General features: G+C 42.6%; 1 protein-coding gene across 1 annotated transcript in view; it reads left to right on the forward strand.

Moving 5' to 3' along the window:
* The first annotated feature begins 978 nt into the window (after positions 1–978).
* Positions 979–22,646, forward strand: part of LOC126475459 (nudC domain-containing protein 1) — a 124,010-nt gene continuing 102,342 nt past the window's right edge. The window contains exon 1 of the mRNA XM_050103339.1: positions 979–1,181. Within this exon, the coding sequence (XP_049959296.1) occupies positions 1,079–1,181 (103 nt within the window). The 5' untranslated portion in view covers positions 979–1,078. The remainder of the gene's footprint in view (positions 1,182–22,646) is intronic.

The raw sequence follows: 22,646 nt of genomic DNA on the forward strand, positions 1-22,646 counted from the left end.
AGAACGTGTAGTTTAAGTGGTAGACTGTGTTGTGTGTTGCTGTGTGTTAGAGCAAATATGAGCAATAGTATTTCAATTTGTGTAAATGTTTTCGATTTTTATTCGGTATGGCAATCATATATAAATTTGTTTACTCTCCTTATGGCTGTAAGATTGTGCGTAAATTAATATGCAACTATTAGCGCTTATCATTGTTACGTATTGAGGTACTAAAAAAAATAACGTAAAATAAAAAATGTTCTCTGTGTTCTGCCGTATCTACAGTTTCTGGTCACAATTGATTATCGGTTATCATTATTTTGAAGACGTTTTTTCTCTATCAATGGCAAATTATAAAGCAATTTTGCTTATTCTGCATTAAATTTGGAAAATAGCGTGTCTAATGGCGTTGTAAAAGAAGATATATAGACAGAAATAAATTAGACTAAATTAAGTTAATGAACGAAATCGTGTTAGGTGATCCACACACGAGTTCGTATCTCGCTATCGTCAGTTTCATGCACAGATGTTAGACTGTGGTTTCATGTGACATTGTTTTCACTCTTCGTTTGATCGTAACACGCAGAAACCACTGCAGGGTATTTTCGTATGAATCGCTTTTGGTGACAGACAGCCCGAAGTCTACGTTAGAATCAAAGGTGATAATTTGGTTGCGAGTTGGCGAATCCAACGAACTTGAACGTCAAATTAACTTTGCGGTACCGTATTGACCCCAACGTGTCTTCGTTTGGTGCATGCATGCTATATTTAACACATCGATTTCGGCCGAACGCTAGTCGTCTCGTATTCATTTGCTCGTTAAGTTCGCAGTGTGATTTACTATTTAAGTGTGTTATCATCATTGATACCTCCTTGATTTCGCAGTCTAAACCGTTGTATTTTTACTCCACGCACTATTTTCTACCTGTTTGGTGATTTACTTCACAGAGTTTAGATGTGTGGTAATCGAAACACACCTCGCAATTACTGCGATTGCGAGTGATATACCGATAGCCGATATCAGTCGATTGCGACTGAGTGAGATTCGTTTCTGTTTCGGTCTTCGAACTGGATGTGAAGTAAACATTCGTGTAGCGTTATGATTGAGTTGAGGCCTAGTAGGGATTTACTTGATCCTGAATTTGCTGGTTACAAGTTATCGATTGACCCCGTACCCTGTTATCAATACAGCTTGGAAGATGGTAAGTAACTTTTTCCTTTCTTCACGAGCCGTTTGTTTTTAAACAGTGCAATGTTTGATGTATTGTAGATGATAATAAGAAAATCTGATCCACTTTTCGCATTGTTGATTGAGGACCAACATTGATTGCCTTGATCTGGATGCACTCTTTGCAAAGTTCTACTTCGTGTTTCAAGTAGAGAAGTCAAGAAAGTCCTATTTGTAGAACAATAATGACACCCTACGAATTGACAATATTGAGTTCATTATGGTGGATATTTTTCCCTTGCATTGCTGTTTGATGCTATGTCTGTTGTACAGCCCTTTTCAAACCGAATATACGTATTTGTAATTCAAATTTTGAGGTACTAGAAAGTGTATTGACACTTAGCACTCGTGGTATTCACCCCAAAGACTTGTTTGATGCAGCTCTCCATGCTACTGTATCCTGCGCAAGCCTCTTCATTTCTGAATACCTACTGAAACCTAGATCCTTCTGAAGCTACTTAGTGTAGTTATGTGTAGTTCTCCCTCAACGATTTTTACCCTCCACACTTCCCATCTATATTAGATTGGTGATCCCTTGATGCATCTGAACGTGGTCTACCAACCAATCCCTTCCTCTAGTCAAGTTGTACTACAAATTCATCTTCTCCCCAATTGTATTCATTACTTTCTCATTAGTTATGTGATCTACCCATCTAATATTCAGCATTCTTCCTTAGTACCACATTTCAAAAGCTTCTATTCTCTTCCTATCCAAACTGCTTATCATCCATGATTCACTTCCGTTCATGGCTACACTCCATACAAGTACTTTTAGAAAAGACACCCTCACATTTAAGCCTATACTTGATGTTAACACACCGAGCGAGGTGGCGCAGTGGTTAGCACACTGGACTCGCATTCGGGAGGACGACGGTTCAATCCCGTCTCCGGCCATCCTGATTTAGGTTTTCCGTGATTTCCCTAAATCGCTTCAGGCAAATGCCGGGATGGTTCCTTTGAAAGGGCACGGCCGATTTCCTTCCCCATCCTTCCCTCACCCGAGCTTGCGCTCCGTCTCTAATGACCTCGTTGTCGACGGGACGTTAAACGCTAATATCCTCCTCCTCCTTGATGTTAACAAATTCCTCTTCAGAAATGTTTTCGTTGCCTATCAACATTTTATATCGTCTCTACTTCGACCATCATCAGTCATTTTGCTGCCCAAATAGCAAAAATCATCTGCTACTTTAAGTGTCTGATTTCCGAATGCCAAATGTAATTTTCTCAGTGTCACCTGATTTAATTCAGGGTCATTCCATGTGAAAGGACCTTTCATAATAAAAAATAAAGTTTAAAAGGTCTTAAAATTTGGCATATTCTTCTGTAGCCAAAAGGTCAAGGAAGCAGAAACTAATCCCAGGGTTTATTATATCCTGGCCTGAAAGGTGTAAAACAGTTACAAACTTACTCTTGGTGTCAGGGAAAAAAATTTAATGTGAAATGTTGGCCGCCCTACAGACTAGTGTCTTTGAAGTTGAGTGTCCATGTGTTGTGCATATACTCTGTGGATAATTGTGAAGTTGTAACTGTGGTTTTACATTTATAATAAAGGTAAAGAAGATCTGACTCTTAAAAAAACAAAATACGGAATTTCTGTCACACCCGCAACACAGAAATAGACATTATTTGTTTATCAGTTTAGTTTCATGTTATGTTAAGTTGAAAGTTTGTGAAAGTGAGGTTAGTTACATGGGCTACAACTTATAATATTTTTTGTAGGAACACTCTTACGTCAAGAAATGCATTTCAGATGTGACATGTCAAAGTGTTAGAGCTGTTACCGTGATACCAGAACTTGGGTCTAGTGTAGCAGGGGATACAACCCGTCGGCTTTGGACAATGACGTCACAAGTCGCCAGAGAGCAGTTTACCATTTTCGCTTTTGCTGTTATGTTTCAGTTTCGTTTTTTTTACTGATTGCTTAATAAAGTGGATCTGTTTATTCTATCTCGTGAGATTTTTTTTTTTAAACCCAAAAAACACTTATCAGCCACTGAAGGGAGCTACAACACTAAGAAGAATCGCTTCTCGATTGGCCACTTGTGACGTCATTGTCCAAAGCCTACGGGTTGTATCCCCTGCTACACTAGTCCCCAGAACTTTGTAACAAGGAAATTTTACTGCAACAACACACACAATTATTGTTATTGTTGATATTATTGTTGTGATTGTTATTATTATCAACCAGCTGGAAGTATTATTCTTGTAATTTATTATAGGACAAGCATGTCATCCACTGAAAGGTGCCACAAGTTTAGGGAAAAACTGAAGCAAACTGCAATTCAGTATCAGGCAATGTTAGAAAAGGAATGCAAAAGAGATAAGCTACGGAGAGGAAAAAATAAAGCTGCCTTGCAGGATGATCAAAAGAAACTTAAACGTATGCAAGATATGGAAAGACAAAGGAGGCATTGAGAAAAGAACAAAATTTCTTCTCAAAGTCCCACTTCATCTTGCATTTTGTCACCCTCTAAATCATAGTTCCAAAAGGTCACTTGGGAAGGCAGTAAATAAGGTGAAGAAAAGCTTACCATGCAGCCCAAGGAAACGAAAGCATGTAGTGGCAAAGCTGTTTAACAATGAGCTGCCTGAAGGTGCAAATAAACTTAAAAAAAGTTTCTCAGTGCAGATACAGGAAATAAAATTAAGAACTTCTACCTTTGTGACGACATAAGCCGAAAAGAACCAGGAAGGAAAGATGAGGTTAGTGTCAAGAACCCTGAAACTAGAGAAAGAGAACAGAGACAGAAGTGCTATATGATAATGACAATATCTGAAGCATATGAACAATTTATTCTTGAATATCCAGAGTGTCAGATAAAAAAATCAAAATTCTTCTCTCTTCGTCCAACTTTTGTATACCCTGTATCATTTATGCCACATAATGTGTGTATTTGTCGATACCACGCAAACGTACAGTATTTGGTTGAAAGCTTTGCAAGAGAAACCAATACATTTTCAAGTAGAGCACAAGATTTAGTTAGCATTCTTGTTTGTGACACAGAAAATTATAAGTGTATGTCCAGTGCCTGCGAAAAGTGTAACACTTTAAATGCGAATAGCCTTGTTGATGAAGAAGTACTGAACAATGAGCTTGAATGGACTCAATGGAAAGATGTTGAAGGTCGCCCTCAGCGTATAGAAACAGTTGGGACAGTTTTGAATGCTATTAAAGAAATAGAGAAACAGCTTCTGGGATTCAAACTGTACTGTTATGTTAAGAAGAAGCAATCAAAGTACTTTGAGGATGCAAAAGTAAATTTCAGTAATCTCGATTTGGTTTTGCAGGTTGACTATGCTGAAAATTGTACTTCTGTTGGCAGGATGATATCCAGAGTGCTCACTGGCACCAACAGCAGACAGCTATATTTACAGCTGTGGCCTGGATTAACAATGGCACCATACGCAGCTATGCCATTGTTAGCGATGACTTGTCCCAAAAAAAATATTTAGTTTGGACAGTGCTTAAGCTGCTTTTTCAGGACCTAAAGAAAGAATTTCCTTATCGTCAAAGAGTCAAGATTTTCTCCGATGGTTGCACAGCACAGTTCAAGAATCGCTTCACATTATTAAATGTTACATATTTACAAGCTGACTTTGGCATTACTGGTGACTGGATTTTTTTTTTTTTTTTTTTTTTTTTTTTTTTTTGCTAGTTTTCACAGTAGAGATGGAGTTGATGGCCTTGGTGGTACCATGAAAAGAAGAGTGTGGAGAACTGTAAAATCACGGAGGGTTACTATTAACACTCCCTATGATATTTACAAGTGCATCAAGGAGAAACTGAAAGGGATTATGACCCTCTACTTATCATCTGACAAAATAAATTCAGCAATGGCTATGTTGGATAATCGTTGGAAAGGTGTACAGCCTATTCCAGGATTGCACAAACTCCATTGCATTATAGCAGTTAAAGAGGGAGTTATAAGGGTTCCTGCTACATCTGCCAAAGAGATTGCAAGAGTGATATCACTTCATAACCATGAAAATGCACACAATTCGACGTGTAGTGTTGATAGTGAAGAATCCTTGAAACTTACTGTAGGAGACTTTGTACTGTCAGAGTTGACTGTCACTAGAAAGTCCTGTTTGAAGAAGAAATACTTTGCAGAAGTTCTTAAAGTTGATGAACAAGCTGAGCAGGTCTTGCTAAAGCATATGCAACCCAGTGGGAAATGCTGGATTAGGCCCACAGAAGACATGTTGTTGTTGTTGTTGTGGTCTTCAGTCCTGAGACTGGTTTGATGCAGCTCTCCATGCTACTCTGTCCTGTGCAAGCCTCTTCATCTCCCAGTACCTACTGCTGCCTATATCCTTCTGAATCTGCTTAGTGTATTCATCTCTTGGTCTCCCTCTATGATTTTTACCCTCCACGCCACCCTCCAGTACTAAATTGGTGATCCCATGATACCTCAGAACATGTCCTGCCAACCGATCCCTTCTTCTAGTCAAGTTGTGCCACAAATTTCTCTTCTCTTCAATTCCATTCAATACCTCCTCATTAGTTATGTGATCTACCCATGTAATCTTCAGCATTCTTCTGTAGCACCACATTTCGAAAGCTTCTATTTTCTTCTTGTCCAAACTATTTATTGTCCATGTTTCCTTCCCATACATAGCTACACTCCATACAAATGCTTTCAGAAAGGACTTCCTGACACTTAAATCTATACTCGATGTTAACAAATTTCTCTTCTTCAGAAATGCTTTCCTTGCCATTGCCAGTCTACATTTTATATCCTCTCTGCTTCGACCATCATCAGTTATTTTGCTCCCCAAATAGCAAAACTCCTTTACTACTTTAAGCGTCTCATTTCCTAATCTAATTCCCTCAGCATCACCCGATTTAATTTGACTACATTCCATTAGCCTCGTTTTGCTTTTGTTGATGTTCATCTTATATCCTCCTTTCAAGACGCTGTCCGTTCCGTTCAGCTGCTCTTCCAAGTCCTTTGCTGTCTCTGACAGAATTACAATATCATCGGCAAACCTCAACATTTTTATTTCTTCTCCTTGGATTTTAATACCTACTCTGAACTTTTCTTTTGTTTCCTTTACTGCTTGCTTAATATACAGATTGAATAGCATCGGGGAGAGGCTACAACCCTGTCTCACTCCCTTCCCAACCACTGCTTCCCTTTCATGTCCCTCGTCTCTTAAAACTGCCATCTGGTTTCTGTACAAATTGTAAATAGCCTTTTGCTCCCTGTATTTTACTCCTGCCACCTTTAGAATTTGAAAGAGAGTATTCCACTCCACATTGTCAAAAGCTTTCTCTAAGTCTACAAATGCTAGAAACGTAGGTTTGCCTTTCCTTAATCTTTCTTCTAAGATAAGTCGTAGGGTCAGTATTGCCTCACGTGTTCCAACATTTCTACGGAATCCAAACTGATCTTCCCCGAGGTCTGCTTCTACCAGTTTTTCCATTCGTCTGTAAAGAATTCACGTTAGTATTTTGCAGCTGTGTCTTATTAAACTGATAGTTTGGTAACTTTCACATCTGTCGGCACCTGCTTTCTTTGGGATTGGAATTATTATATTCTTTTTGAAGTCTGAGGGAATTTTGCCTGTCTCATGCATCTTGCTCACCAGATGGTAGAGTTCTGTCAGAACTGGCTCTCCCATGGCTATCAGTAGTTCTAATGGAATGTTGTCTACTCCCGGGGCCTTGTTTCGACTCAGGTCTTTCAGTGCTCTTTCAAACTCTTCACGCAGAATCATATATCCCATTCTCCTCTTCCATTTCCATAATATTGTCCTGAAGAACATCGCCCTTGTATAGACCCTCTATATACTCTTTCCACCTTTCTGCTTTCCCTTCTTTGCTTAGAACTGGGTTTCCATCTGAGCTCTTGATATTCATGCAAGTGGTTCTCTTTTCTCCAAAGGTCTCTTTAATTTTCCTGTAGGCAGTATCTATCTTACCCCTCATGAGATAAGCATCTACATCCTTACATTTGTCCTCTAGCCATGCCTGCTTAGCCATTTTGCACTTCCTGTCGATCTCGTTTTTGAGACGTTTGTATTCCTTTTTGCCTGCTTCACTTACTGAAGTTTTGTATTTTCTCCTTTCACCAATTAAATTCAGCATTTCTTCTGTTACCCAAGGATTTCTACTAGCCCTCGTCTTTTTACCTACTTGATCCTCTGCTGCCTTCACTATTTCATTCCTCAAAGCTACCCATTCGTCTTCTACTGTATTTCTTCTCCCCCCCCCCCCGCCCCCCCCCCCTCCCCATTCCTGTCAATTGTTCCCTTATGCTCTCCCTGAAACTCTGTACAACCTCTGGTCTAGTCAGTTTATCCAGGTCCCATCTCCTTAAAATCCCACCTTTTTGCAGTTTCTTCAGTTTTAATCTACAGTTCATAACCAATAGATTGTGGTCAGAGTCAACATCTGCCCCTAGAAATGTCTTACAATTTAAAACCTGTTTCCTAAATCTCTGTCTTACCATTATATAATCTATCTGAAACCTTCTAGTATCTCCAGGGTTCTTCCATGTATACAACCTTCTTTCATGATTCTTGAACAAAGTGTTAGCTATGATTAAGTTATGCTCTGTGCAAAATTCTACCAGGCGGCTTCCTCTTTCATTTCTTAGCCTCAGTCCATTTTTACCTACTACGTTTCCTTCTCTTCCTTTTCCTACTGTCAAATTCCAGTCACCCATGACTGTTAAAATTTTCGTCTCCCTTCACTACCTGAATAATTTCTTTTTTATGTCATCATACATTTCTTCAATTTCTTCGTCTTCTGCAGAGCTAGTTGGCATATAAACTTGTACTACTGTAGTAGGCGTGGCCTTCGTGTCTATCTTGGCCACAATGTGTTCACTATGCTGTTTGTAGTAGCTTACCCGCACTCCAATTTTTTTATTCATTATTAAACCTACTCCTGCATTACCCCTATTTGATTTTGTATTTATAACCCTATATTCACCTGACGAAAGTCTTGTTCCTCCTGCCAGTGAACTTCACTAATTCCCGCTATATCTGACTTTAACCTTTCCATTTCCCTTTTTAAATTTTCTAACCTACCTGCCCGATTAAGGGATCTGACATTCCACGCTCCGATCCGTAGAATGCAAGTTTTCTTTCTCCTGATAACGACGTCCTCTTGACTAGTCCCCGCCCGGAGATCCGAATGGGGGACTATTTTACCTCCGGAATATTTTACCCAGGAGGATGCCGTCGTCATTTAATCATACAGTAAAGCTGCATGCCCTTGGGAAAAATTATGGCTGTAGTTTCCCCTTGCTTTCAGCCGTTCGCAGTACCACAACAGCAAGGCCGTTTTGGTTAGTGTTACAGGGCCAGATCAGTCAATCATCCAGACTGTTGCCCCTGCAACTATTGAAAAGGCTGCTGGCCCTCTTCAGGAACCACACGTTTGTCTGGCCTCTCAACAGATACCCCTCCGTTGTGGTTACACCTACGGTACGGCTATCCGTATCATTGAAGCGTTGTTTACTGATGATGCTGTGATGTATGGTAGGGTGTCGAAGTTCAGTGACTGTAGGAGGATACAAGATGACTTGAACAAAATTTATATTTGGTGTGATGAGTAGCACATAGCTCTAAATGTAGCAAAAATAAAGTTAATGCGGATGAGTAGGAGAAACAAACCCATGATGTTTGGATACAGCATTAGTAGTGTCCTGCTTAACACAGTCATATCATTTTAATATCTTGGCATAACATTGCAAAGCAATATGAAATGGAACAGGCATGTGAGGATTGTGGTAGGAAAAGCAAATAGTCGACTTCAGTTTATTGGGAGAATTCTAAGAAATTGTAATTTGTATGTAAAAGAGATCACATATAGGTCACTAGTGTGACCTATAATGCTTGAGTGTTAGGGATCCATACCAAATCAGATTACAGTAAGACATTGAAGCAATTCAGAGGAAGGGTGCTAGATTTGTTACTAGTGGGCTCAATCAAAATGCAAGTTTTATGGGGATACTTTGGGAACTCAAATGGGAATTCCTGGAGGGAAGTGATGTTCTTTTTAAGGAGCACTATTAAGAAAATTTAGAGAACTGGAATTTGAAGCTGACTGCAGATTGACTCTCTTGCCCTCTACATCATTGCATGTAAAGGCCATGAAGATACGAAAAATTTGGGCTGATATGGAGGCATATAGACAGTTATTTTTCCCTCGTTCTGTTTGCAAGTGGAACAGGAAAGGAAATGACTGGTGTAGTGGTACAGGGTACCCTCTGCCACGTGGAACTGCGTTCATGTAATGAAACATATTGTTTAAACTCAAAATCAAACAGTGGAGAATCTAGGATGGAATAACAAGAATATTATGAAAAGGACAGATTGCTACTTGCCATATAGAGGAGATGTTGAGTCATAGACAGGCATAATGAGAAGAATGCGTAACATTTGAGCTTCTGGCCAGAAGGCCTCCTTCTACGGTAGAAAACACATACACAAATTCACACAAGCACAAGTCACACACAGAGGTCGGCAAGCAACTGTATCTGATGGGAGAGGCAGTATGTGTGGTAGGGTAAAGAAGAGGTTGTGGTGGGGAGTGATAGCAGAGTAGGGCTGGGGGGGAAGGTGTAGTGCTGCGTGCGTGGAAGCATGAAGCATGTAGGAACGAGCTGAGGGTGGGGTAATGCTACTAGGTGCTCGGGAGATTGGTGGGAGGGGGGGAAGGGTTAGGGTAGTGGAAAAGGAGCGAGGTAAAGGCGGGGGAAAAAGAGAGAAATAGTAAAAGGGAAAGGGGGGGAAGAGAGAGAGAGAGAGAGAGAGAGAGAGAGAGAGAGAATGACTAATGGGCACATTAGTGGACTAGAAGGCTGTGCGTAGTGCTGGAGTGGGACCAGGGAAGGAGATAGGTGGGTGAAGGACAGGGACTAGTGAAGGTTGTGACCAGGGGGTTTACAGGAACATAGGGTATATTGCAAGGACAGTTCCCATTTGTGCAGTTCAGATGTTCAGAAAAGCTGGTGTTGGTGGGAAGTATCCAGTTGACACAGACTGTGAAACAGTCATTGAAGTGAAGCGTGTTGTGTTGTGTTGAACAGCACGTTCAGCAACTAGATGGTCCATTTGTCTCTTGGCGACAGTTTCAGTGGCCATTCATGTGGACAGATGGCTTGTTATGCCCACATAGAAAGCAGTACAGTGGTTGCAGCTTTGTTCGTAGATCACTTGACTGGTTTCACAAGTGGCCACCCCCCTTCATCCACTGTTTGGGTTAGGAGGTTAGAATAGACCTGGGGTATTCTTGCCTGTCGTACAAGGTACGTAAAAGGAGTCACCTACTTTTCAGCCTAATCTATTATAGTCCCCTTCTAGGGTTAGACCTCCACCTTTCCAAATTCTACAGATGTGTGGTCCATTCGGGGAAGGACGCCTTATGTGGTGCATCATGTACCCATCATGCGCTGAGAATTTCTGCACCTATTATTTTAATGTAAGGGCCCCCATCATCCAGCCTTTTGGAGAAGGACGTCTTACAGGGTGCATACTGTACATTCATTGTTTGCTGTCATCTCCTGCACCCATCATGATAATGGATCTTCCTGCATCCTATATCCAGCACAGTAACCAGTCCATCATGGCATCATGGGGGGGGGGGGGGGGGGAGGAGGAATTGTCATGTACCCTCTTAGTTATAGCCTCCTGACAACACAGGGATCGCACTTGCTGATGCCTGAGGTGCAAACTACCCATATATCCCAAGGAGTAGATACCCATCTTCTCGGGGCACCAGGCCTCCCAGTAATGGCCATTGTGCCAAGTGGCCTTTGCTATGCCTGTGTGACGCCCGTGGGGAGAGCCCCTGATCGGAGTGGGTGGCATCAGATCGGATTTCTCGCAGTGAAGCAGATGAGTTTGTCTGATGCTGGTTGTCGAATGGCCCCAGCAGTCTCTAAGCGAGGAAAAGGCCAGTAGAGTGCTGACAGTTAAGACCCCAAATTGTTCCCTTCACTGGCTACACCATGGGAGGAACAGGGGGCTAAAGATCACGGACAGATGCATTCTCAGCCATATTAGTTTGTGGCAGGTCTGATGCAGAACCCTTTTAAACGGCAAGCCCCTTTTTTGTAGAGAACTTGGAGGACAAATTCGGGGAAGTGGCAGGAACGTCCAAAATGTGGAACAGGTCAGTATTGTTAAAATCACCCCCCATAAGGGCTTAAACATGGTCCAGGGTAGTATATTCCACAGAGATCTGCTCTTGCAGTCCGATGATGAGTTGCGTGCCAATCTACAGCGATGAGGTGTACACTTCATAAGCTGTGTGTATAGCAGACCTAAGGACAACAGGGTTGCTACTGGTGCCTTCATCTTGACTTTTGAAGGTGATTCATTGCCTGAAAAGGTCAAGCTGATGATAGTGGTGTGACATTAAACCCTATGTTCCTCCCCCCTATGTGTTGCTTCAAATGTTGGAAATTTGTGTCCTCTCTTTGAAATGCCTGCCCCAAATGCTGGGACTGCAGATGTTTGTCACACACGAACATCATTCCTTGTGCCCCTTTCCCGTGTGTGTCAGCTGTGCAGAGCACCATTCCCCCTGTGACCACTTTCCACTCTTCCTGCCCCCCCCCCCTCCCCCCCCCCCCCCCCCCCCCACCTACCTCCGTCCCCTGTCCCTCGTAGTTTCTCACCTGAACGGTGCCAAGATGGGCTCTTACCAAGTCTGGCTGGGACACTTTCACCTCTGCTACCACTGTTGGATCTCCAACATTGCTCGGCAACATTGATGTGGTTCCAGAATGTTTCTAGGACTGTTGTTTCTGCACTTGATTCAGCAATCCCTTTTTCCTCAGGTGCCCTTGGTGGAAAACAGTGCCTTGGTGGTTGCCAGAAATTGCTGTGGCCATTAGAGGTCTTAGGTGGACCCTCTAATGTTACAAGTGGCACCCATCAGTGGAGCACCTCATTGTTTTCTAATGGCTCCATGCTCGGATCTGTCAACTAATTAAGAGACAGAAGCAGGAGTGCTGGGAACGGTACATCTCCACCATTGGAACACAAACCCTTTCCCAGGTTTAGATTAAGATCAGATGCCTTTATGGATATTAGACCACTTCAGGTACGCCAGGGGCTTCTGCACATCAAGCTTTATGTACTGACCCAGACACATTCACAGACACTTATGCTGAGCATTATGCTTGATCCTCTGCATCTGAGAATTTACACCCTGCCTTTTGTACCCTAAAACAGTGGGTGGGTGACAACACCCTTATTTTACTACATGCCAACCCTGAGCCATATAGTGCTCCATCCAGTGAGTGGGAATTTCTGAGTTCCCTTGGACATTATCTCAACAGAATCCCTGGGCCAGAGCACATCCACCACCAAATGATTAAACATCTATCAATGGATTACTAGCCCGACCTTGCCATCTTCAACTGCATACGGAGTGATGGAAAATACCCATCGCAGTGACGAGAAAGTATAATTATTCCAGTGCTAAAACCTGCTGAGTCTGTGCTAGATGAGGATGGCTATCATGCTATTAGCCTCACCAACATTCTGTGCAAGCTGCTTGAACCTATAGTGAGCCAGTGGTTGTGTTGGCTGGCAGTTTTCTCCAGGGTCACTCTACCACTGATAACTTGGTGTACCTGGAGTGTGCCATCCAAACAGCCTTTTCATGTGGTCGTGTCCGCCCCGGTAGCTGAGTGGTCAGCGTGACAGACTGTCAATCCTAAGGGCCCGGGTTCGATTCCCGGCTGGGTCGGAAATTTTCTCCGCTCAGGGACTGGGTGTTGTGTTGTCCTAATCATCATTATTTCATCCCCATCGACACGCAGGTCGCCGAAGTGGCGTCAAATCGAAAGACCTGCACCAGGCGAACGGTCTACGCGACGGGAGGCCCTAGCCACACGACATTTCCATTTATGTGGTCGTCACCTTATTGCCATCTTTTTTGACTTTACGAAAGCATATGACGCCACATGGCAACATCACATCCTCACTACATTACATGAGTGGGGTCTCCGGGACCCGCTCCAGATTTTTATACAGAATTTTTTATCATTCTACACCTTCAGAGTTAGTCGATGCTTCACACAGTTCCCTGCACATCCAAGAGAATGGGGTCCCGCAGGTCTGTATACTGAGCATCCCTCTCTTTTCAGTGGCCATTAATGGTCTCAAAACAGCTCTGCAACTTCTGTATTTCCTTTTTGTAATGTACTATTGGTGTGGCTGAACTTTGACTGCAGTTAGCCATAAGAAAGGTGCAGTCATGGACCCTCACCCACGGCTTTCAGTTTTCAGCCACCGAGACTTGCATCATGCACTTCTGTCACCGTTGTACAATTCACCCGCACCCACAACTTTATATTGATGGCCATCTCCATAATGTAGTGGACTCTTATCGCTTTTCAGAACTGGTTTTTGATTCTTTCTTAACTTAGCTTTCCCATCTTTGCCAGCTTAAGCAAAAGTGCTGGCAGCACCTTATCATTCTTTGATGCCTGAGCCGCACTGACTGGGGCGCAGATCATCCTACACTGTTGCAGCTGTACAAAGCCCTTGTATAGTACTGCCTTGACTGTGGGAGCCTGCCCTTAGCTGGACCCTATACACCACTGTGGAGTTCAACTTGTGACGGGAGCTTTCTGGATGAGCCCTGTGAACAGCGTACTAGTGGAAACTGGGGTTCCTCCATTGTGGATCCAGTGACAACAACTGCTTGTAATTTATACCGCCCACATTTGCAGCTCGCCTAAACACCTGAATTACTGTCTCCTTGTCCCTAACACGAAGATCCATCTCCCACAACTGCAGCCCAGATTGGGTTTACAATTGCAGTCTGTGTCCAGTCCCTTCTCACTTGAGTCTTTCCCCGTACCACCTCTCCTCTGGATCCACTCACATACACCAAACATGGTGTATACCTCAGCCACAGTTCATCTGAGCCAAAAGCCTCAGTTCATTCTGTGGCTCTCTGACACCTATTTCTCTTTATTATTGATGTGTCCTGTGGTTCAGAGGTAGTTTTCACGGATGGCTCGATGGTTGATGGACATGTCGAGTTCACTTATCCTCATGCAGGATATACAGAACAGTGCTACTTGCCAGATGGCTGCAGTGTTTTCATTGCAGAGATGGTAGCCATCTCTCGTGCTCTTGAGCATGTTTTGGGGAGTACTTTCTCATTTGTAGTGACACCTTTAGTGCCTTATAAACTTTCAACCTGTGCTGTCTTCACCATCCTTTGGTAATGGTCACCCAAGAGTCTGTTTACGTCCTCGAACAACGTGGATGGTCAGAGGTCTTCATATGGAACCCAGGACACATCGGAATCCTGGGAAATAAACTTGTCGAGAAGCTAGCCAAAGAGGCAACTTGTAAACCGAGTCTGGAAATTGGCACACTGGAAACTGACCTCCGGTCGGTATTACATTTTAAAATTTTCAGGGTGTGGCATACTGAATGGCACACCCTAACTATGCCCAATAAGTTGTATGGTATAAAGAAGACAACAAGTGTTTGGAAGTCATTTTATATCAGCCACAGGGACTCCATTGTCCTTTGCCACCTCTGCATCAACCATACTTGGCTGACGGGCTGTTTCAATCTAGCCACGCTGAGGCAAACTTTTAATCTTCCTGACGAACGACCTATGGTGTTTGGTGACAATGCCTCAACAGTTGATCAAGTTTTCAGTTTTATTCGAGAGAGGGGTTTTTATCACTCAAAGGGTGGGCGTCTGGCCTTCTCTACCAGGCCTTCACCACATCTGTATTTTGACTCTTCCTTGTTCCCTCTGGTGCTGTCTGTTAGTCTTGATGTTCATCTTTTCACCATCTGTTTTTCTATTGCCTTGTGTTTTTAGGCTGGAAGTTTTAGTGTGCTGTAGGGTGACTGGCTCGTTCGTTTTTTATTTTTGCGGTCAAACAGCTCATACTGTCTGCTGCATTGTTGTAACAGCTTCTACCATTTTTTCCTTTTAGTTAATGTTTTCAATTTTGGCTTGTTACTTTTGTTTTCTGCTTCAGTGTGGTTACACACACAGTTTTATGAATTTTGTTCCTTCCCCAGATTTCAGGCGATAGGTTTCTTTTGGGTATGGTTTTAATCCAAGATCTGTGTGACTAAGGAAAAAGGGACTGATAATTCTGCAGTTTTGTCCCCTTAATCTACAAACCAACCAACCAACCAATCAGCCAACCTTCGCAGGTATCAGTGCCTTGGATGGGATGGATGATGCTTGTGACTGGACCGGAGCAGGTGACAATGGGTGGATGTATGGAATAAGTCTTGCATCTAGGTCTGTTACAAAGATATGGCCCAGGAAGCAAGGGGTTGTGAACAAGGGTTGTGTAGGGATTGACAAGGATATTGTGTAATGGGGTGGGAAGGGTAGTGTGAAGGGCATTTCTCTTTTTAGGGCACAATGAGATGTAGTCAAAACCCTGCTGAAGAATGTGATTCAGTTGCTCCAGTGTTGAGTGGTACAGTGTCACCAGGGGAATCCTCCTCCGTGGGTGTACGGTGGTAGTTTGGGAGGTAATAGATGACTGAATAGATAACACAAGGGAGATCTGTTTCTGTACAAGGTTGGGAGGCATAATTACAGTCTGCGAAGGTCTCAGTGAGACCCTTGGTGTATTTCGAGAGGGGCTGCTCGCCACTGCAGATGCAACAGGCACATGTGGCTAGGCTGTGTGGAAGGGATTTCTTGGTATGAAATGTGTGGAAGCTGTCGAGGAGGAGGTATTGCTGTTCGTTGGTAAGCTTGATATGGACAGAGGTACTGATATAGCCATTTTTGAGGTGGAGGTCAACATCGAGGAAGGTACCTTGTTGAGTTGAGGAGGGCCAGGTGAAGCAAACGGGGTAGAAGGTGTTGAGGTTCTGGAGGAATGTGGTTAGGGTGTCCTCGCCCTCAATCCAGATCACGAAAGATGTCATCAGTGAATCTGAACCAGGTATTGGGTTTGAGATACTTGGTGTTTAAGAAGGATTCCTTCAGATGGCCCATGAGTAGGTTAGCATAGGATGGTGCCATACGAGTACCCATTACCATACCACTGATTTGTTTGTAGGTGATGACTTCAAAGGTGAAATAATTATGAGTGAGGATATAGTTGTTCTTGGCGACCAGGAAGCGGTTTTAGGTTTGAAATCAGTTGGACATTAGGAATGGTAGTGCTCAATAGCGGCAAGACCACTGGTATTAGGGATGTTAGTGTAGATCATGGTAGCATCAATAGTGACAAGCAGGGCATCGTGTAGTAAAGGAGCAGAAACTGTGGTGACTTGATGGAAGATGTAGTTGGTGTATTTGACACAGGAGGGTAGGTTGAAGGTGTTGGTCCACAAGAACTGAGAGGTCATCATAACTGGCCACAATAGGATGTCCAGGATGGTTGGGTTTATGGTTGTAGTGTAACGACGTACGTTTTGTATAAATGATTTTGCTTTTGACATATGACCATGTGCAGACTTTGTCACCTACGTCAGTTACAAAACACTTCAAAATTATTTAAATTCTTTTTAAAGTTGTCTCTGAATGGTTCTTGAGCGAAACTGTAATTAAAACATCATCATTTGAGTCGTATGTGCAGAATTACGTCACTCAGTCCAATTGGTTTGCACAAACTTTTTTCAATTTAGATGTCTTTTGTTTCTTCTCAGAAATTATATTAATGCAAGTTATCTGCTTTAATAAATATTAAAACCACATTAAATAAACAAGACTCAAACTCGCGATGAACGTTGTCAAAAATTAATAATCTTGTCAAATAAATCAGTAATACTTTTTCCTTAATATAATTCTTCATAAATAAATTCTCGGAACATGTATTTAAACTTTTGTAGTATATACTAGTTTATTATCTTCACATATACTACATATAGACGTGAACATGAGTTTTGACAACATAGGACTGAACATTTACAACATGATTAACCTTTCTATGACGTCATTGTTGTAGAAACATTACAAATTCTTAATTTTTCAGTTTTTAGAAGCACGGCGCAACAACTCCTGTTGCTCTTTGGCTGTCGACCCGCAACGCATAGTGGCCAGCAATTTTCTCTCTGGTCCCGGCAGTGAAGATGCTGTTTCCGTTCGTTGCGCCGCCCTCTCCGTACATGAAACATAAAAATAAATACAAAACTTTAGATAATTCACAAACATTACAAATATTACAAAATACATAAACAAGACACTAAATTAAACTTGTATTCACCTGCAAACTGGGCTGACACTGGTGGATGGGTGATGCTTCAATTTCGCGTCCCACTACATGGTCTCTAGGAAGCCTGTGGAAGATAGGAGTGCAGTTAGTGGTAGGGGTGAGGAGATAGAGAGAAAGAGAGAGAGAGAGAGAGAGAGAGAGAGGGAGAGAGAGATTAAGGGGATAGTTTGTGGGATGGGCATAAGGATTTGAGGAGAGACTGGAGAATCTGTTGTATGTCTGGAATGGGGTCACAGCAGTGACAGGGTAGATGGATGAATCTGACAGCTGGCAGAGACCATCTGCCACAGGTAATCACTGTGGTTCAAAATGACAGTGGTGGAGCCATTGTTGGCAGGTATGATTATAAGGTCAGAATCAGACTTTAGGTGGTGGATTACAGTTCTTTCTGCAGGTCTGAGGTTAGCTTCATGTTGAGGTATTTGGTGACTGATGATGAGGTAAGGTTTGAAGTTGAGAAATTGTGGAATATTAATAGCAGGTGATTTGGGATCAATGGGTGTGGATGATTATTGTATGGAGGAGTGAACTGAGTCAGGCAGCATTCAGAATTGGCTTGGGCTTGAGTTCGAGTGGTAGGGTTGGTGGCAAAAAAAAAAAAAAATGCTGCCACTTTAGGGGCCAGGGGAAGAAGAGAAGGTCTTTAACAAGTCCAGCATGATTGAATTTGGGAGTGGAGCAAAAGGCTATGTCTTTGGAAAGGGGAAAGGACTGACACCTCTGTGGGACTAAGTCTTTTGGAGAAAATGTTCATGACTGTGTTTTGAATCTGTTTGTGTTCTGGATTCTGTATGGTGGTGGGTGAGAGTTTCTGAGTGTGAGTGTGTGATAAATGTAGGTTGTCTGTGAGGCAAGGTTTGTTGGCAATGAGGAGACATGGGGCAGGTTAGGAGACCGTTGTACAGATGATTGATAGTAGTAGTCCAACGTGAGAGTAGGAGGTGAACAGGCTGGAGAGATTTTTGAAGTGATGTTGTGCATGCTGCTCTATTTCCTGGAGGGCGAGAGTTCATGAGAAATGGGATACAGGATTGTGGGACTGCAGGGCAGGAGGATTTTACGGATGGAGGGGAGGTATTGCAAGGTGGTTTGGGCCTGATTTACATGATTTTGCAGGATTAGGTTGGTGAGGGCTGGGTAGTGGTAGCATTTGAACAGATGGAGATCATTGTGGAAGGAGGGGCTGCAGCCAGGTATGGGTAGTTCGGCAGTAAGACCATGAGCCAGGTAACAGTGCAGGAACAGTATTTTGGACCTGGTTCTGGCTAGGGATAAGCAAACTTTTCTGCTTTGGTGCGGATGGAAGAAGCAAAGATCCATAGTGGAGGATAAAAAAAGGCAAAAATACATACATTACATAAAAATATATGCAAAAAGGCTCATAAAAATATGATAAAATGTAAAAATTAAAATATGTGGGGAAAAATCACAAAAGTACGGAGCAAATGAAATGTTGAGGAAAAAGGTGAAACACGAGGGAGTAGGTCCGATAGTGAAAGGCGAAAATTATTTGAAATTGACATGAAATCACAATGGCAAATAAATAAAAAGATGATAAAGTGGGATACAGGTCAGTGGGTCGATAGAGGGGGGGGGGGGGGGGGAGGAGACAGCGAATGTTGACTGTATTAGATGAGGTTGAGGTTAGTGTATGCTTAGTGGAATAAGAGAAGAGAAAGAGAGGGGGGTGGGGTGGGTTGGTAGCCTGAGGTTCAACAAGTTCACTTGGCACAGGAACGTACAAAAATGACACATGGAATATATGTCAGAGTAAGACGAGAAAAGTGATCAGTTTGAAGGTAGATGATTAATATATTGGTGGGAGAAACCAACAATAAGCACAGTTACTTAGCTATTTGGTGTGTGGTGGCAATGCAGTGTGGCTCATAAGTCAGAGCGTGTGCAGTTTGGTAGGCAACAGGTAAAACACATGAAGACATAGAAAAGGATGGACTGAGCAAAGGAGTGCAAAAGAGAATAGCTACAAAGGAAAACAGCACTGTGCTGCAGAATGGAAGGAAAACCGTTAAGCAAAATCAAACAATGGAGAATCGAGGATGGAATAATGACAATATCATGAAAGGACAGATTATTACTCACCACATAGAGGAGCCATTGATTTGCAGACAGGTGCAATGAAAAGACTGGTAAACGTGAGCTTCCAACCAAAAGGCCTTCTTTTAATGTATGAAACACACACATATTCACACAACATGATCACTGTCTCTGGTCATTGAGGCTGGATTGCAAGTAACTGTGCCTAGTGGGAGAAGCAGTCTGGATGGTGGGGGTAAGGAAGGAGGCTGTGGCGGGAAGGGGGAGGATTGGGGGGGGGGTATAATGCTACTTGTGAAAGCATGCAGGAATGTGGTGGGGACAGATTAGGGCTGCTACGTGCTCTGGAACTGTGAGGGGGTGTAGGGGGGAAGGATATTGGAAAAGGAGGAAGTAGAGGAGGGGAAAAAAGAGAGAGGTAAGAGGCTGGGGGAGTTTTATTGGAAACATTAGAAGAAATAAAAAAGCATGCACATCGTGTCATAGATAAATAATTCAGAAAATAAAATCAAAGCAATATGGAGTGTAGTTAAAGGGAAATGAGGAAAGTACAACACAGGGCAAGATGATCTAGTAATTAAAGATACTGACCGAATGGTCCACATCAAAAATATAGCTAAAGGATAGATTGCTACTCATTACAAAGATGATGTATTGAATTGCAGACAGGCACAACGAAAAGACTGTTACACAATACACCTTTAGGATAAAGGCTTCTTCAGCAAAGAAAAACACACACACACACACACACACACACACACACACACACACACACACACACACACACACACACACACACACGATCACTACCACCAACAGACCTAACTGGAACGTGACAGTTGCATGAATAGCAATCGCTTGTGGTGGGGAAGGGGGAGGGATAGCAAGGCACGATGACAGGAGAGAAGAGCGCTGTCTGGCAGGGCATGCAGGGACTAGATTGCAGCCTGATGAGACTGCCAAGTGCAATGTCAGGAGGTGGGGTGTGAGGGATGGGGGAAAAGATGGGGAGAAGAAAAGGAAAGTAGCAGAGAAGGAGAAAGGACGGGCGAGTGCTTTAGCAGGGGGGGAGTCTTCTTCTTGTGCCTGTCTGCAACTCAACAGGTCATTTTTATGGCTAGTAGCAATCTATCCTTTTCTTAATAATGTTGATGTTCCAACCTGGTGTTTCAATTGTTTAGAAATATAACAAACATTTTTGAGGTTGCTAACATTACAAGTTAAATATTAAAAGCATCTCACTCTGATATAGTTAGCACACTCAGCCATGCACCATATTTAATGTATCACTCGTACAAGATATCTTTCCATTCAGATTAAGTTGTTGCATTGTTAGACCCCTCATTAAGAAAGGTAGTAGGCAGATATTAATGGCTATCCATCCATTTCACTGTTAATTTACCTTTCAAAAATTTTTTGTAAGTTAATGTATTTAAGAATGGTGCAAACCCAAGATTCTGAATTGCTCACAGTTTGGGTTTTAGAAAGGTAACTCCATTCAGGATGCTGTCAACCGTTTCACTGACTGTTTATTTATGTTTCTGAATGACAATATTTCACCTACTGGTGTTTTGTTATCTGTCTTAAACATTTGACTGTGAAAGTCACATCATTCTTTTGGAGAAATTTAGTTTATGGCTTACGAGGTGCAATGAGTAAATGGTTAACATCCTATTTAACTAAGACAAATCTTTGTTACCATATGCAATTCTCATGATGAATCTTCTTGTGACTAGAGACAAATTACTGTTGGCAGCCCACAGGGTTCAGTTTAGGTACCACTCCTGTTTTTGTTATAAGCAAATGGCCTTATATCTTCCATTTATACAGCAGTAGTAGTGCTGTTTGCTGATGATGCAATCAGCATCATCAAGCCCAACAGAGCTGCAGCAAGAGAAGGAGCAATTAATAAAATATTCAAAGCTATTATTGACTCGTTCTCAACAAATGATCTATCATTTACTTTAGAAAAAAATAGTTTGTCCAATTCTGCGCTAGGCAGGATATATCATCATCAATAGCATGAAGGCCATAAGCCTACATAAAATTCCTGTCTGCAGATTGATCATCACTTTAATTGGAAATCACATATTATTGAACTGCTGAAACCCTTTGAGTCAAGCATTATTTGCTCTATGTGTGTGTGAAATTGCACTGAAACATCCACTATGTGATCAAAAGTATCCGGACACCTGGCTGAAAATGACTTAAAAGTTCATGGCGCCCTCCATCGGTAATACTCGAATTCAATATGGTGTTGGCCCACCCTTAGCCTTGATGACAGCTTCCACTCTTGCAGGCATATGTTGAATCAGGTGCTGGAATGTTTCTTGGGGCAATGGCAGCCCATTCTTCATGGAGTGCTGCACTGAGGAGAGGTATCCATGTCGATCGGTGAGGCCTGGCACAAAGTCTGCGTTGCAAAACATCCCAAAGGTGTTCTGTAGGATTCAGGTCGGGACTCTGTGCAGGCCAGTCCATTACAGGGATGTTATTCTCGTGTAACCACTTCACCACAGGCTGTGTATTATGAACAGGTGCTCTGTCATGTTGAAAGATGCAATCACAATCCCAAATTGCTCTTCAACAGTGGGGAAACAAGAAGATGCTTAAAACATCAATGTAGGCCTGTGCTGTGATCGTGCAACCCCCTCCATGAATAACATGACCACACTTTAACACCACTGCCTCCGAATTTTACTGTTGGCACTACACACGCTGGTAGATGACGTTCACCAGGCATTAGCCATATCCACACCCTGCCATCGGATCGCCATATTGTGTACTGTGATTCGTCACTCCACCCAACATTGTTCCACTGTTCAGTCGTCTAATGTTTATGCTCCTTAAACCAAGCGAGGTGTCGTTTTGGCATCTACCAGCATGACGTGTGGCTTATGAGCAGCCTCTCGACCATGAAATCCAAGTTTTCTCACCTCCCACCTAACTGTCATAGTACTTGCAGTGGATACTGATGCAGTTTGGAATGCCTGTGTGATGGTCTGGATAGATGTCTGCCTATTACACATTATGACCCTCTTTAACTGTCGGCAGTCTCTGTCAGTCAACAGACGAGATTGACCTGTACGCTTTTGTGCTGTACGTGTCCCTTCATATTTCCACTTCACTATCACATCAGAAATAGTGGACCTAGTGATGTTTAGGAATGTGGACATCTCGCATACAGGCAT

This window comes from Schistocerca serialis, chromosome 4, assembly GCF_023864345.2.
Source record: "Schistocerca serialis cubense isolate TAMUIC-IGC-003099 chromosome 4, iqSchSeri2.2, whole genome shotgun sequence".
Taxonomy (NCBI): Eukaryota; Metazoa; Arthropoda; class Insecta; order Orthoptera; family Acrididae; genus Schistocerca; species Schistocerca serialis.